Source organism: Podarcis raffonei, chromosome 4 (genome assembly GCF_027172205.1).
Source record: "Podarcis raffonei isolate rPodRaf1 chromosome 4, rPodRaf1.pri, whole genome shotgun sequence".
In the NCBI taxonomy this organism is placed as follows: Eukaryota; Metazoa; Chordata; class Lepidosauria; order Squamata; family Lacertidae; genus Podarcis; species Podarcis raffonei.
Genome location: NC_070605.1, coordinates 81221555 through 81236764, shown reverse-complemented (window position 1 = coordinate 81236764; position 15210 = coordinate 81221555). Strand labels below are relative to the sequence as shown.

Sequence of the window (15210 nt, the reverse complement as noted above, 5' to 3'; positions counted from 1 at the left end):
CTTGCCTTGAGGAGCTTACAACTGAAACTTTCAACAGGTTTTGCCAGGCTTACCTTTTGACACTTTTGAGATATGGTGCATTATTTTTATTTATGATTCCCCCCCCCATATCTGTTTGCAAGGAAAAGTAACTTGCAAGGAATTGAAATATAAAAATGCCCCCCAAATAAAAATAAACGGACATACACACAAAAACCATGTACGTCTCCCCCCCATTAAAAGGGGAGCATCAAAATGGTATCAGTTTTTGAGAACAAATATGTATTTGCCTGGCATCGGAAAGCTGAGTTTTCTTCGGGAGATTATTCCGCAATCTAGGGAATGGGGAAAACATTAATGAATAGCCCTGTTCTCTCATTGCAACCCTCTGCACGTCTGGAATTTCCCGGCTTTTCAGCCACAAAAGGAACTGGTACATAATCATTTTTTGGGTGGCTAGATCCCCAACCCCAAGTCGAGACAGATTTCTACATTCATATAAAGGGAGCTAGCTCATCAATTTCTAGCGTCTGTAATCTTCACCAGTACCAGCACTGAATGTGCTTCCCTCCACCTGGCACTTTTAGCCTTAGGCTTCAGAGTCTGCTCAATTCCTGTTAACTTAGCAGTACACCCTGTATGGACAATATGGTACAGCCTCCTCAGCTAGAAGCAAGAGAACTTCTCCAAGCCATGGGCAGTTTTGCAGGAGTCCGGAGAGAGCTACAAACCTCATCTCCTCCTTTCTTTGCTCAGGCTTTGTGTTGCATTTTTTACTTCCATACCCGTATCCTCTCAACTTTCAGTACCCTAGGCAACCAGTTTAATGACAACACACAGTCAACTGTGATGTCACAACTTGCAGCATCCTTTAGTTGTTCCCCATGACAGCGGGGAGATCATTTGGCAGACTTGGTGGAGAGAAAGAATCAGAGAGGGGTCAAGGCAGGTTTCCACACTAGCTAGATCAGCCACCTGCTAAATGTATGGAAATAGTAGCACTTAACCAATATCTTGAGTATTTTTTTCCTGAAAGAACTTACGAATCAAAGCTGTTGGCAAATCCACAAGAATGTAACCGGGGTTTTTTTTGTTTACATGACTGCATTAAATATTTTTTTACGGATCAGTGTAATTAAGCCCATTAATGAAAGACCTGGAAGAACTTGGGCAGAATCCAAGGCTTATTTTCTTAATGTATTGCCTAACATTGTGGTCTCCTCCTGGCTTGTGTGTTCAGTCGCCTCTGAAGTTGAACAGGGCAATACACTCTCCACCCTTGCCTCATCGGCTGGAAAAACGAAATACCAATTTCCTCCGTTACGGGTTTGCAGGTAAGAAGTTAGCAAACTATTGCTTTGCTGCCATGAACTGATTAAAGTACCCTATAATAAAATGACATTTTGCAAGAGGCGGTCAAGTTAACTTTGCAGTATATTCATGTTCACTGTTGGGATACAGAACAAATTTAAGTTACACAGGAAGTGTTCTGGAAACCTTGGTTTTTCTGTGTGTTTTAATAGTACAGAGTTGTATTTAACCTGTTGCTCATAATAAAACAATCTTTACTACACTAACACAAGCTGCTTCCCTAGCTTTGTGTTTGAAAGCTATTCAGCTATGCCTCGCTGCTGGAAGTCCTTAATGGAATAAGTAAAATCTATGTTTTCAAGCAGATCAAGCAAATGGGAGGTGGAGGGCATTGTGCTAAAAACAAGCATATTTTACAACATTTGTGGACTAATTTTGCTGTTGGCTGTGCTGTCCCTGGCTGAAACAATGATGATTCAATTATTTCAGGAAAAGTTTTCAATCGTTCTTTCCAATTGAGGCCACCACCATAAGACTTCTGGCAAAAGTTGTGCAGGTGTTATATTATCTGCTGGGGAGCTCCCTCTGGTGGCAACCACATATAAATCTGTTAAAAATGGGAAGAGTGCATGCAAGTGGACACATACAAGAGCAAAGGGGCTGTTGAAACTGGCATCTTTGAACATATTTTTTTAAATAAAAAATTACATATATATATATATATATATATATATGTGCATAGATAAATTGATAAATCGTCTGAAACTGGTATGGCATTCAGATCACGATACCAGTTTCAGACAATTTGAGCTGGTGCTAAAACACACCAGCTCAAATTGCCTGCAGATGGACTCCATCTGCCTGCTTGCTTGCACCTTTAAGGAAACCTCCTGTCCCACAGCTGAGCAATTGAACAAAGTCCCGATGCTCCTCTAGCTCTTGTGTGCTGGAGTGTTATGGGGGCTTTGTAGGGTTAGGCAGGGAGGAAGAAGCAGCCGTGATACATACCAGAGTCAGACATAATATATCATATCGCGGTATTTAGCTGCTGAAATTTCATAACGTTGAAAACCAGATATTCCCCAGCCCTAAAGGGGCTAGGAAACCAAGTCTGATGAGGAATGTTTGAAGGAGTATCTTTATCCTGGAAAAGAGGCAATATGGTAGCCATCGTCAAATATGTGAAGGTCTCTCACCTAGAGGGGATGGGGAAGAGCCACAATAGCTCAGTGGTTGAGCATTTGCTTCTCATGCAAAAGATCTTTGGTCCAATTCCTGGCATGTTCAGGTAGGACAGGGAATGACCCTTGCCCAAGACCCCAGAGAGCAGCTACCACTCATTGTCAACAAAACTGAGCTTGGTGGGTCAGTGATCTGGCTGCCTGTCTAAAGCTCAGCTTCCTGTGTTCCAAAATATGGTCCTGCAAATATGCACAGGATGCTGGCAGAGTAATGGTCCCACAAGCACTGCCTTCTGTGGGGCATACTAGGTAGCAATGAAAGTGTGCCAGAGTTTCTATCCTGAACAGCCAGTCCAGAAGGACACTGTGGTTCATGGTATCCATATCTGTTGAGAGACTGCTGAGTTACAGTCTCCATTGTCTACTTGGCAAAGGTCAGTAAGTAGAACCACGAAGGAAGTGTCAGTGGGAAACATGGGTCAGGAGATGCAGGAGTACAGAAAAAGAAACTTCCGACTTGAAGAACTATTGAGAGGAAGGGGTATGGCTGGAATCTAGTCTTTTGGGGCTTCATCCTGTCCCTCAGCTCAAGTGACTCATTTCCCATTTACTTTGACCTGCTGCGTTAACTTCAGCATGGAAATCTGTGTGCAGAAGTGTCTTACAATATCTGTCTGCTGTTTGCATTCCACTTGACACAGAAATTTTGTGAGAAGTTTGGTTTCCCTGTCCCAAATCAGTCATATGGGAGCATGACAGATCCACATATGTGCAAAAAGTCTTTGGATATAAGGTTTTAGGATTAAGGCTATTGAATGCAGCTCGTAATCTATTTAAAACAAACAGAACAGCAGTGCAAAACTCTTATTTGAATAGATCTATTTAAAAATCATGCTTGCAATTCACTTTGGGCCTTTGGGTGTTTCTCTTTTTTGAAGTATGTGAATTCCCCTTTTATGAAATATGCCGTGAAAATGTATCAAGAATTGAGTGTTCAGAGTTGGGGTGCTGTTTCCACAAACAAACGTGCTATAAGAAAGCTGTACCACGTAAGTAACTATAATTTTGTAGCCCAAACTCAAGCCCAGTTGCCAACCTTTAGAGCAAATTCCCCTTTCTTCAAGTAAGAGCATTATTATTATTATTATTATTATTATTATTATTATTATTATTATCCCTCTGTGGCTGCTTCTAGAAAGCAGATTTCCTGGGACAGCCACAAATTAACTTGGCAATTACTGCACAAAACAAGGAGATGTGATACAGCATGATCACAAATGTTTGACAGGAGGGTTCTGGAGAGTAGGAAAGAAGAAACTTTTCATTTCCCCTTTCTTCCCTCTTAAAGCCTCATTGTATTTAGCACAAGGAGAAGAGCTTTTCTTAAAACTCATGGTGTGTACTTCTCCTACACCCAAGTCCTTATTTCAAGACTCCTATAAGATCCCATTGCTTAAGCAAGGCAACTCCTATCGCCCCACCCCGTTTTTCCTTCCCCCTCTCCAATGGACACTATCAACACCCCATGGCTCCTGAAGGCTAATGAGCATGCTCAGTCCTAGTTTCTCTCTCTCTGGCAGGAGAGCTCTTTTCTTTCATTTAGTAATGAATATACTATGTATATGTATATGTATGGATAGTAGTATTGCATCCACCAGCTTGACTGTACTGTGGATGGTTTTGTATCACAACCAAACTGACAGACATGGCACCATGAAGTTTGCTACTGGAGGAAAGACAAAATGTCCCAGTTGTTCCTTCCAGTCTTTAACAGGAGACTTGTAGTGTTTTCAAGGTTTACAGCAGGGGTCAGCAAACTGCGGTCCATGGGCCGGATGAGGCCCGCCAGGGTTCTAAATCCGGCCTGCCCGGCCATTTAAGAACCCACCGCGAAGCCAAGACTCCCGGCGATGGCGACGGGAGGAAGAGACCGGTGACTCTGCTAATCAAACACCGAGCCTGGTTTACCTCAGCATGGCATGGGGACGTCTCTGCCAATCAAATGCCGCACTGCACCAGGCACAGCGTTTGATTCGCAGAGACGTCCCCGCGCTGAGGTAAACCAGGCTCGGTGTTTGATTGGCAGAGCCACCACCGCTCAGTCTCTTCCACCGCCGCTGCCGCCCTGGTGCTCCTGTGGCTGCTGCCGCTCTGTGTCCCCATGAGGTGGGCGGCAGCGGCGTTCCTAGAGGAGGACAGCTGGCCCGGGCTAGGGCTCGGCGGGGCTGCTGCTGCGCTTCAATGGCACTCAACATGACGGAGGACGATGAGGCCAGTGGTGAAGTGGCCCAGGTGGTGGCTTTCACCTCAGGAGGATGAAGGGGTGGAAACGTCTGCACGGGGTGGCAGATGCAGGTGAGGCACCAGCTTGTCCTTGTCTCTGTCTCCATGCTCCTTGAAAGAGGTGCACCGGGCAGTGTGTGCCGCTCTTGGCCAGCTCCTGCAGGCTCCCAGCTTCCGAGGCACCCAGCTCCTGCAAGCGTGCCAGCCCACTCTCCAAAACTTCCCGTCCGGCCCCCAACAGTGTCTGAGGGACAGTGAATTGGCCCCCTGTTTAAAAAAAGTTTGAGGACCCCTGGTTTACAGGGACTTGGAAAATTATAAAAAGAGACGAAGTGGGGGGGGGGAAGGAATCCTCATCATCCAAATATTTCCACTCCTGTGTTAAAGAACTCAGTAGCCAGCCAATCTCATGCCTAAGTGCTTTAGGGCTATATAATGGAGTAGGCAGAAAAGTTTCTGGAGACTGGGAAAGGGAACTTTGATTTTGCACAGAAATGGTGACGTTGCATTTTTATTTTTTTTAATTGCATTTCATTTTCAGTGTTCTCTTTGCACTGGAATTCAATTATGAACTTCCTTGGGAGCCAACTTTCTGAAATATAGGATAGAACAAAATGCAGTGAAAACAAATACCTAGGAGAATACCAAATAATCCTATGGACAGTTGCAACATGGGACTCTGAGGCACAGAGCCAGTTCAGAGGCAGTGTGGATTGCCTCCAACCTGGCTGGGCCCATCTGAACTCAGATGAATAAACTTGCTGAGAGTCTGATGGGATTCAGGGATTCCATTAGTTGTGGGTCTGCACTAGGTCAGAGGTGGCGAGTGCTGCTTCTGACTTGGCGGGGCCTTGGCAGGGTCTGAGCCACCTGCTTCATTTGTTGGCTGCTTAAAATGGGCCTTGGCCACAGCAGCTCCCCAACTCAGCTGGCCCTCATTGCTGGTTGGATGACCACATCATCAAACAGAGGACCCAGATCTGCATAAAATTTACATAGGCCAATCTATATCATAGCTGTCAATGTTTTCCTTTTTTAAAAGGGAAATTCCCTTATTCCAAATAGGATTCCTCGCAAGAAAAGTTGACAGCTATGATCTATATGTGCAAATTCAGATTTATAAATAATTACTATAAATTAAATAGAAGTAGAATGCATCTCATGATAGTGAGGAAAACCTGACCAGATAGCCAAGTGTGGTTGTCCAGGTGTTGTGGTTCTTTGTCTTTTAACTGCAATTTTTTAAACTATTTTGACCCCTCAACGTTTCAGAGAGCTGACTCCTTAAAATACAGAATAAATGGCTGGCCATGGACTTCAGCATTCATGACTGCAGTCCTTTCATCGTTTAGGCAAACCCGAACAGGCTGTGTATGAAGCTCTCCTTAACTGAAATGTTGCCTAAATATACAGTTGTGTATGTGTGCATGTTTTTTTGGGGGGGAATATCCTGGTTAATGTGGCCCCTTTAAAAAATAAATAAATGAGAGAACCATCTCTCCTCTTAAAGTGAAGACTGTGCCACACAGGAAAAGTCTGACGATGTCAACTGTACCTTTTCAGTTCAGAAGATGGTTTCAATCGCTTTGAAGGGAAGTTTATCTATAGGATTAGGCAGAACAGGATGACTCTCAGAGGCCTGTTTTAATCAGTGGCACAGACCACAAAGGTAAGGTAGGCACCTGCTGTGCTTGTAGTGACCACGTAACTCTCCATTGAATGCTTGTAGCAAAGCTGTCCTTTATAAAGAAGATAAATAAATTCAAAATTAACACTTCACCCTGTCAGAAATTTGAAGAAAGTTGCATTTTTATTTTTAGAATACATGAAAGCGTTTATTTGCTTAATAGTGATCGTCATGGTGGCCTTCTGTATATTTGTGCTGCATAGGTAAGTTGACGCTTTATACAAACTTGATTAGCTAAATATTGGCCTCCCATCAGTTACTTAAAATATTCCAGGATTTAGCCCCAAGAAAACGTTGTTAATGTTATAGTTTAGAAAAGGAGAGGAGGATTTTATTTTTTTCTTCATATTGATTCATGAAAGAAGGTATGAGATCCACAAAAAGGAGGAGATTGAGAGATGTGTGGCTGAGGGCTATAGGTTTTGGACTGACTGACTGAATAAATGAATGGGATAGTTCCATCTAAAGCCTATAAAATGCTTTTATTTTCTTTGAAAGAAAGTTTAGATCATTTGTAATATCTTAAACTGGTTGCATCTGGAAGAGGGGGCTTTCTTGTTTGGTGGTCTATGTGGAAGAGTGGGAAATAATAATAATAATAATAATAATAATAATAATAATAATAATAATAATAATAATAATTTTATTATTTGCACCCTGTCCATCTGACTGGGTTGTCCCAGCCACTCTTGGCAGCTTCCAACATACATGAAAACCTAATAAAATGGTAGACATTAAAAAATTTCCCTATAGAGGGAATACATCACACCAAGATATACCAGTAGAATTCTAAATTTAGATTCCTAAATTAATCACCATGCTGCACTGGGACAAGCAAGGCAATTTTCTTTGGTTTTATGTGCGTGTTTTCATCAAGAGGGTATTAAGAGCTTAACTACAGGTAAGATCAGGGTCCCATTCCATCAAGAAGCACCTGTAAGTAAGGTTTCCCCTGGAATGGTTTCTCAGATGGCAAAATGTGGGTAACCTGTGGCCTTCTGAATGATGTGAACTACAGATCCCAACACACCCACATAGGCCATGTGGACTAGGGCTGATGGGAATTGTAGTCCGAAACCGCTGGAGGGCAAAACATTGGAACACCCCTGACATAAAAGCGCATGAACCCAATATTATCTTGGGACTGCACACTGCAGGGCGAGATCAGTGATAGAGAATGAGTTTTAAAATTTTAATCTTTGGGGAAACTTGGCCTGTATCAGTGGCGGACTTTGGGCTCTCAAATTTTGGTGGTGCCCTGGGCGATGCTAAATTTTGGCACACACATTCCGCCTCATTCACTCTGTTCTACAGCATTGTTGTGGCACCCTCTGCTGCGCAATGCCCAGTATGGTCACACAGGTCTACTGTAAAACTGCCTCTTCTAGTATTACTGATCTTCAAGCTGAGGAGCTGCTAATGAGCTTTTGAGAAAATCCAGGAATTCCTGAAACTGTTTGAAAACCACTGGTTTAACATAAAGTCCGCCTCAATCCAACAGTGCAGTGTGGAATTTGTACTATTATTATTGTTATCATGGTGGATAAAAATGATTTAAAAAACCAGATTTTTTAAATTTAAAACAGATTTTTAAAATTTAAATTTAATTTTTAAAATAAAATGCTTTTGGAGGAAAAATCTTTCTAAAGATAGTTTCTATTGGATTAAGTTACATTATAATCCAAAGGCTATTCATCAGGAAATAAGTACCAGTATTTGTTTTTTAAGTTTTTCATATGTGCCTAAAACTTAGTCTAAATTTTTCTTTTTATTGTTTAACCAAATCAGTTAACAAATACGGATACATATGCTATAATGTTACTGTTTTAGTTAAATTGTTTAAATTGTTATTAAGGAAATGATTATTTTTCTCCTTCCAGTAAAGTACAGCAGAAAAGTTGTCCAAATATAAACAGTTAACTGATTAAACCTCACAATACTTTCATAATTATCTGTCCATCTTAACCAAATCAGTAATTTTTTATATAACTGTAAAATCTACTCTGAAAATTTATTATTCCAAAAATGAAACCTTCATCTGGTTGTAAATTATAGATTATACCAGCAAGAATAAATCTTTCTGTAAAAATATGATTTAAATCAATTCTTACTGACATGATTTAAATCAATTTTATTCAAATCAAATCCACCCTGGTTATTATTAACAGCAAATAACAAAATTTCAAAACAGTTGTTGCGCAGGCAAAAAGAGAAAGTCATCTTTAGAGGATGAAGTGAAAAGTTCATCAGATGAAAGTGACAGTTCTGCAGAGTCTGATGAAGATTAGCTCCAGGTATATGAAAAGCAAGTGGTTTTTGTGTGTGTGTTGCCCTGTGGAAGCAATTGCGTGTCGAGGTCCCCAAGTCACCCCCCAATAACTCACACATCACACATCAATTTTTGTTTAAGGTTTTTGGCATGATTTTGGCCACAACTTTATTTAAATACACACATGTGAGTGGTTGCTTAGACATTGGCTACGACTATCTGTCCTTGCCCCTGGGACAGAACTGACTTCCGGATTCCAGCGGAAGCCTGTCAGGGAAACAATTCTGGGGAGAAATGAAGCTGGGCATCAGTCCCTCACTTCTCACCCGCATGCTCCTGGGGGCTTGCACGGCCCAAGTCCGATGCCAGGGATTAGGACGAAAAGGATGGCAAGCCGCAAGCCCCTGGATTCCTTTAACGGAATTCCCTTTCAGCACCACCATTGGAGGGGTAGGCACTTACCCCTCCACCAACCAATTTTAACCAATGCCTAACCGCCAACCTTACAAGTTGTGACGATTTGCTACGCAGTAGGCAAAAACCAAATGGCACCAGCCAATCAGCCAGATGGACAAAATTCCTACCAGGCCCCTGCCCCAATGGCAGACGACCCCATGACAGGCATAGCAAGGTCAAGCAAACAACCTCCCCAATTCATGATCCGGTGCAAGCAGCCAAGAGGACGCCCAAAGCTGGGCGTCCAGCATTTAAAACCTCTGTCCCCTCCTCCAAATTGGCAACAGGCAAATCTCCCCAGCGACCCAATTTAACCAGTCCCTGCCTGGGTCTCTCTAAACATCCGCCCAGCAACAAATGGGGTGGCCTGTATCCCCCACTGCAACACGCGCTCTCTGCTAAGGAGAACATGTTTTACTGAATGCTTTCTCATTATCTGATTCAGTAGTGATCATCAGGGCAGTCCAAGATGGTATTCAGATATGTACATAGAAGCAAAAGTGTACTTAAGATCCCAGATCAGATTCCATCCCTGTTAGGGATGGGGGCGAAATCTGATTCACATTCACATTTAAAACTGAATGAATCAAATCTGCACTTTTCGAAACGGTAAGAAAACTGAAATGCAGCCATATTTTGAAATTCACACTTTTGTTTTTCAAATTTTGCAATGCAGTTCTCAAACCAACCAATTTTTTTTAAGGCATGCATTAGAAGAAACTGTGCATGAATAAAAAGGAACATATTAGTAAACATAACATTCAGAAATGCCTAATATTAGGAGAAATGGCTAGCAAAAATGTGTCCATTAGTCAGAATCACAGACAAAAATGTGTTAGGAGAAATTTGCACCAAATTTTTAAAGACATTTCATGAGGTTGTTTTTTTTAAAAAAATGCAGAGAACTGAATTGAAGATTGGAAAAAAGAAACAGAGAGAAGCAAAACTGACTGTTGTTTTGATTATGTTTTAATGGATGCTTATTGCTGACTTTATTCTTAAATGCTGTATACTACCTTGATATATTTTTATGAACGTGTGGATTATCAATCAATCAATCAATCAATCAATCAATTATCTTTCCAGCAGATAGCACTCAAAGTACTGATTGAGACAGGAAGGGTTAGTACTGGAAGTGGGCATGTCAGAAAAAGAATTGCTCGCTCTCTCTCTTTCTGGATTTGATTGATTCTAAAGCAAGTCATTTTGTTCTGTTTAGCTCTCACTGAATTGTAGAATGGCAAGACAGAAGTGGACACCAAACTTGGATTTAATTTGGCCGTGATGACTTCATTGCTTACTAAGAGCCTGCCCAGCACTGACTCCTGAAACAATAGGGTCTTATTAAACAAATACCAACTGTGCCCTTTTAAAATCTTACTGTGCTTGCTTTAGAATAGCTGCAACATGCCTATTAAAAAGAAAAGAAAAAAAAGAAAAAAATCCTAGGAGGCAGTTATGGAGTTGTGTTGGAAGGGGAGGTGTGCGCATGGTGCGCGCACACACAAAATAAAATTTTGTAAAAAAAAAAAAAGCTTGGTTCAAAATCTTTCCCAAAGGGTGTGTACACATGATGTTTTATTCTAGAATCAATGGGGACTTGTTTTTTCCACTTAACATACTGCAGGGGCAGCAGTCAGGGATTATGGTAGTGGTAGTCCAGAAACATCTGGAAACCCATGGGTGAGAAAAGCTGCTGTAGACAGTACTGAGGTGGATGGAGCAATGGCCCTATGTTCATATATCTGCTCATCTCTTAGCACACTGGTGTTTCTTGACACACTACAGTAGATTCCCCCGCACATATAAAACACATTCAATGTACATGGCTTCCCCCAAAGTATCCTGGTAACTGTGGTTTGTGAAGGATCCTGGGAATTGTATATCTGTGAGGGTAAACACTACAGTTCCCATGATTCCTTGGGGGAAGTCCTGCCCTTTAAATGTATGGTGTAGATCTGTCGCCCCAACCCCCACAGTTTGAGAATCACTGCATCACACGTTTCATTATTCCAGTACGTATGGTGAAATCATAGCTGGGAAGAGAAACCTGGCTGCTATTATGTTCAAGTATATCCTTTTCAAGCAAAATGCTTCCCAGTTCATCATAAATGTTACCAAAGGTCCCTTTTGTCCACCTCCTTGAATAGCTTCTTTTCTTCCCCGCTATCCTTGTTGCTTGGAATTAAATTCAAAGTGTTGCTTTATCAAGCCCATTTGTTGTTATAGTCACTAGTTGATTGCAAATGTACATCCATTCTCCCACCCCACCCCCAGCCTTTTAAAAAGGGCTGATCACTATGGTAACCATATTACAGAAATGATCTTTTCGCCTGGTCTCCTCAAAACGCCCTTCAGAAAAAAGGTCATTTGGCATTAACATTTTCTGACGAAAACTTGAAATGTTGGCGGCATTGAGACTATTCAAGGCTCCTTGCCATGGTCTTATTTTGCTCCCTCCTTCCCACCCACCCCTCTTAACCATTCCATTATCTATATTTCAGAACAATATCAAAACAATGCCAAATATTGATGCCCCACATAAATTTGAGGTTGCAGCAGTTTGAACATGTTTTGAAATATGAAGATTCTATTAAAAGACTGCCCTAGGAGAGAAATTAATGGCAGTATTCTCTCCCTCCCATCTCCTCTTTCTCAAGGACGGGGGAAATGTACTTTAAGTATACACTTTTGCTCCATGAATGTCAGTGTGCAATGGATTCAATGGATGAGGAGGACCATTGATTCTGAATCATCAAATCGCTGTTTGTCTCGGAGAACTAAAATAGCAACGCCAAAGGTTAACGTTCTAGGGAGGGAAGTGCTGAAGGGGTTAGGCTAGCAAAAGCGGGGACGGACCCAGTTCTGATTATAATAACAGAGTCGTAGGTTAGCAATACAGAAAATTATTCCCCTTCTTTCTCATGCCATTTGTATTCAGCTTGATTGGACATGATGTCTTGGTGGTACTGACACGGTCTGTCCAGGATACTAATATTTGTATCCCAGAGGGCAAAATCTTCAATGGATTTTTTTTCGAGTACTTCTCTCGCATTTTGATAATGGGTAGACCAGTTAAAAGTTTGCCCCCCCCCCAAAAAAAAATTAGGGAGGAAAGGGGTGAGTGTTAATTCACATTGATAGGTATGTGCCATTGGTAGAAGGTTTGTGCCAATGCCATCCTAACTTCATTCCTCCTCTTTGCCCAGAGTGCTGCAAAGGACTAAGAGGATGTTCGTTTAATTGGAAAGCCTACTGAGATCTAAGGCAGCTGAGGCAAAAGAAGCACTCTTTCTTTGCTCAATGGCACTGGCTGAAGGATGTATATAAGGTGGCCTTATTAAAGTGACAAGGCAATTTAATTCTTTTGTGCACAATGATTCTACTTCATTGATTTACAATGGGAAGGATATAATTTTGCTAGTGTTGGCAAAAAGCTCAAATGTCAGGCTTTTCAAATTGCCATACTTGCCTTGTTCGGGATGAATAATGAATAAGTCACCTTTTGTCTCCTGTTAAATATTCTTGAATAAATACAAAGAGCACGGGAGACATAAATGATCGCCCGATTTTTTTATGTTTAAAATAAAGATCAACATTGTGATAAATGGTTGAGAATGTTCCAGGTGAAGTAATATGACTCTGCTGATAATTATGTTATCAATTATAGAACCGTCCAGGTGTAGAATGTGTGGCAGGAAGACAGACCTGCAAAACCCAGCATGCCAAACATCTCTGAAGGGGAGAAAACCAATTTACAAAGCTTATAGAGACCGGGGAAATCTTGAACATGAACATTCTGAAATTGCTTTGATACGTGCATTCATCTGCAACTCTGGCCAGTGTAAATTGTTCTGCACCAGATTTTGCAAAGCACGCAGCAATTGCAGTTCACTTCAGTTGGGCCTGAATACTGTGCTTTCAAAGAGGAAAAACCAGACATCCTGACTAAGAGAAAAATAATGACTTCACCACACTCAGTAGTAATCTGCAAATTCTGCAAGCCCCAAGAAAGCACCCTACTGTATTCATATTTGTACAGTTTGCTTATTCCATGTCCCAGCAGAGCTTAACAGGGTAACAATAGGGGAGGTGAATCTATTCAAATGGATAGCATCCTGCAATTTGCATTTTCCTTTTCATTTGAAAAATACCATCCCATGTTAATACATGGAGATTTATGTGGAAGAGGCCTTTTACACTACCATCCCATAACTTCCTGATCAGCTGCAACATCTAGCTAAATCCTGCTGTTTTTCACTATATTAGTCAAGTCACTCACCTCCTGTCATCCTAGAATGTGGAAGTGGTCAAGTTAAAAGATGATTAAAGGGTTAACGTTTGGTGTAGTTTGACTATAGGGGAGCTTCTATTTCCTTGTCCTGTAGTTTAAGACTAGCCAGGGCAACAATAATGAATTTCATTTAAAAAATGGTTACTCAGCCGTCGACTCGGCTGAATTTTGGTCTTAATGTTCAATATTTTAAATATATTCACTTGGTCCAGTAAAACCTATCATCAGAATATGAATTGTACAGGAATTAGACCCTGTGGCATGCTGTTCTCATCCAATAATTTCGATTAGGTTAATTTCTACCTTAATGCTGAGGGTGTTTTTTCCCCTTTGTGTGGACAGAACTTAGATTAAATTTTATGGAAAAAGTAGTATTTTCTTTCTTTCTTTCTTTCTTCCTTCAAATAGGTAGCTTTAAGAAGGTTTGATGAAAGCTCAACACAGAATGACTGTATTGATCCATGCACTTTCATTCAACCAGAGCATTTGAATAAGAATTTCACAGAAATTCATACTTTGCTGGCCTAGACAGAATCATGTAATTATCTCTGTAAGAAAGTTTATGCAGAAATCTGGACAATCGAACAGCAGGAGGTGGAGCGGGTATGGCATGTGTAAATAAATACAAAGTTGGGAGGCATTGCTAACATGACTGGGGGATTTAAAAATAACACTGCGTGAACCAGATGCAGGCTGGGCATCAAAGGTTGGCATCATAGGGCTCAAGCCTTCAACCTAGCAGAGGGTATCACAGCTGATCCCCCCAACATATCCTTCCTCTTCCTCACTGTTGCTCCCTGTTCAATGGCACTCTCTCAATTTAGGAGCAATGCAGAGAGAAGGTCTCCACTTGCCTTGTCCTTTGAGCAGAGGTACAAATTGTTGAGGATGGCGCTGTGGGTTAAACCACAGAGCCTAGGACTTGCCAATCAGAAGGTCGGCGGTTTGAATCCCCGTGACGGGGTGAGCTCCCGTTGCTTGGTCCTGCTCCTGCCAACCTAGCAGTTCGAAAGCACGTCAAAATGCAAGCAGATAAATAGGTACCACTCCGGCGGGAAGGTAAACGGCATTTCCATGTGCTGCTCTGGTTCGCCAGAAGCGGCTTAGTCATGCTGGCCCCATGACCCGGAAGCTGTACGCCAGCTCCCTCGGCCAATAAAGCAAGATGAGCGCCACAACCCCAGAGTCGGTCACGACTGGACCTAATGGTCAGGGGTCCCTTTACCTTTACCTTTACAAATTGTTGCAAGAGGGTGTGGTCAAAAGAACGAGGAGGAATGGAGGTGTTCTGCTTAGGGTCCAACCACAGACCCACCCAAGATCTGGAGTCAACACTAATTGTGTGACTTCACCAGGTGGAGAAATACAGAACTGAATTCAACAGCTCAAGTAACTGATCATTATTGTAAGGACAACGATATAAGAATTTTAGCGAATGCATCCAGGACAGACTGAAGAGATCACAGAATTGTCAACAGACCAACTGGGGGTTGTGCCTGCTGTCTCTGTTCTTGGCCTATGCATATTGTAGCTGCTATCTGCGCATCTGGAAACCCTGCAAAAGGCAGTGTTGCCCATTGCATGGAACCTACATCCGTAAACTTGCATGTGCAAATGTTTGCTGAGTGTGTGGAAGGCTGAGCCGGGGGTAGGCACCAGTACATCCTCCTGCATGGAAAAAAAAAGTATAATGTGATGATTATACAAAGAGGGTAGATTACATAGTTGGATTAATTGGGCAATGCATTTT

General features: G+C 41.8%; 1 protein-coding gene across 3 annotated transcripts; it reads left to right on the top strand.

The window, feature by feature from the left end:
* Positions 1 to 237: 237 nt before the first annotated feature.
* Positions 238 to 13974, top strand: TEX29 (testis expressed 29). Of its 3 annotated transcripts, none has more exons than XM_053384408.1 (5): positions 238 to 1313; positions 3410 to 3520; positions 6575 to 6644; positions 8633 to 8746; positions 13869 to 13974. In XM_053384408.1, exons 1-4 carry the CDS (start codon positions 1127 to 1129, stop codon positions 8727 to 8729), a joined length of 465 nt encoding a protein of 154 aa, XP_053240383.1. In that variant the 5' UTR covers positions 238 to 1126; the 3' UTR covers positions 8730 to 8746; positions 13869 to 13974. The 3 variants fall into 3 exon arrangements, with proteins under 3 accessions (XP_053240383.1, XP_053240384.1, XP_053240386.1); XM_053384409.1 differs by having other exon boundaries at positions 8633 to 8750; positions 13873 to 13974; XM_053384411.1 differs by lacking the exon at positions 13869 to 13974 and adding an exon at positions 10386 to 10530 and having other exon boundaries at positions 8633 to 8735.
* The last annotated feature ends 1236 nt before the right edge of the window (positions 13975 to 15210 follow it).

Coding starts and splice junctions, on each gene's coding strand:
- TEX29 (XM_053384408.1), top strand. CDS start 1,127: ATGAAAGACCTGGAAGAACTTGGGCAGAATCCAAGGCTTATTTTCTTA. Junction 1,314..3,409: donor CCTCCGTTACGGGTTTGCAG/GTAAGAAGTTAG, acceptor TCTTTTTTGAAG/TATGTGAATTCCCCTTTTAT. Junction 3,521..6,574: donor CTATAAGAAAGCTGTACCAC/GTAAGTAACTAT, acceptor TTTTATTTTTAG/AATACATGAAAGCGTTTATT.